Consider the following 862-nt stretch of genomic DNA (forward strand, 5'->3'; position numbering starts at 1 on the left):
GTATGAACACCGATATATATGATACACACTGAGTTGTACCTATATATTAGAACACCTATATATATATATATGATACACACTGAGTTGTACCTATATATTAGAACACCTATATATATATATATGATACACACTAAGTTTCACACTGTATTGATGACGTATAAGAATCTAGAAACTGAAAGGTAGGAGTGTCAGCCGTGTACCTTCAAGGTCATCCTTTTCCGTAGGCTTTCGGTAGGTAAATGCCTCTAATTCGTTCAGGCCCTCTTTCCTTAACGCCAGCTGTAACTTCGAGTCATCTACCAACGTAATACGCCTCCCTCGCTGCCTGCGTCTTTTGTGGATGTGCACGGCAGTGATCACAGTCACCAGAACCACTAGCGCCACAATGCTTGCCACTCCTATAGGGAAGCAATCGATTGATATGAGTGAGGTGGTTATGGTTGATACGGAATGCGTATACCCACAGATTAACAGTCGCAGCAGCTGGCAACCCAATGGTAACTACATATGCACACCCAACCCATCGCATGCAGCAACAGACATTCGGATATGCACAAGACAAAGTGCTTATCAAATGGCTACGATACAACGCCATTGGACAAGTACTTTATCCTGAGCAATAGTGTCAATAGTGTTTAGTAGCAGACAACCCAATGGTAACTACATATGCACACCCAACCCATCGCATGCAGCAACAGACATTCGGATATGCACAAGACAAAGTGCTTATCAAATGGCTACAATACAAAGCCATTAGACAAGCACTTTATCCTGAGCAATAGTGTCAATAGTGTTTAGTAGCAGACAACCCAACAATAACTACATATGCTCACCCAACCCATCGCATGCAGCAACAGACATT

At 42.5% G+C, this 862-nt stretch overlaps 1 protein-coding gene across 1 annotated transcript; it reads right to left on the minus strand.

The window, feature by feature from the left end:
• Window positions 1-165: 165 nt before the first annotated feature.
• SARC_15171 (hypothetical protein) lies at window positions 166-398 on the minus strand (the record flags this gene model as incomplete). The annotated part of the gene is made up of 1 exon (XM_014290703.1): window positions 166-398. A coding segment is annotated over one exon (233 nt), but the record flags the coding sequence as incomplete, so codon positions are not given.
• Window positions 399-862: the final 464 nt, after the last annotated feature.

Source organism: Sphaeroforma arctica, assembly GCF_001186125.1.
Source record: "Sphaeroforma arctica JP610 unplaced genomic scaffold supercont1.5714, whole genome shotgun sequence".
In the NCBI taxonomy this organism is placed as follows: Eukaryota; class Ichthyosporea; order Ichthyophonida; genus Sphaeroforma; species Sphaeroforma arctica.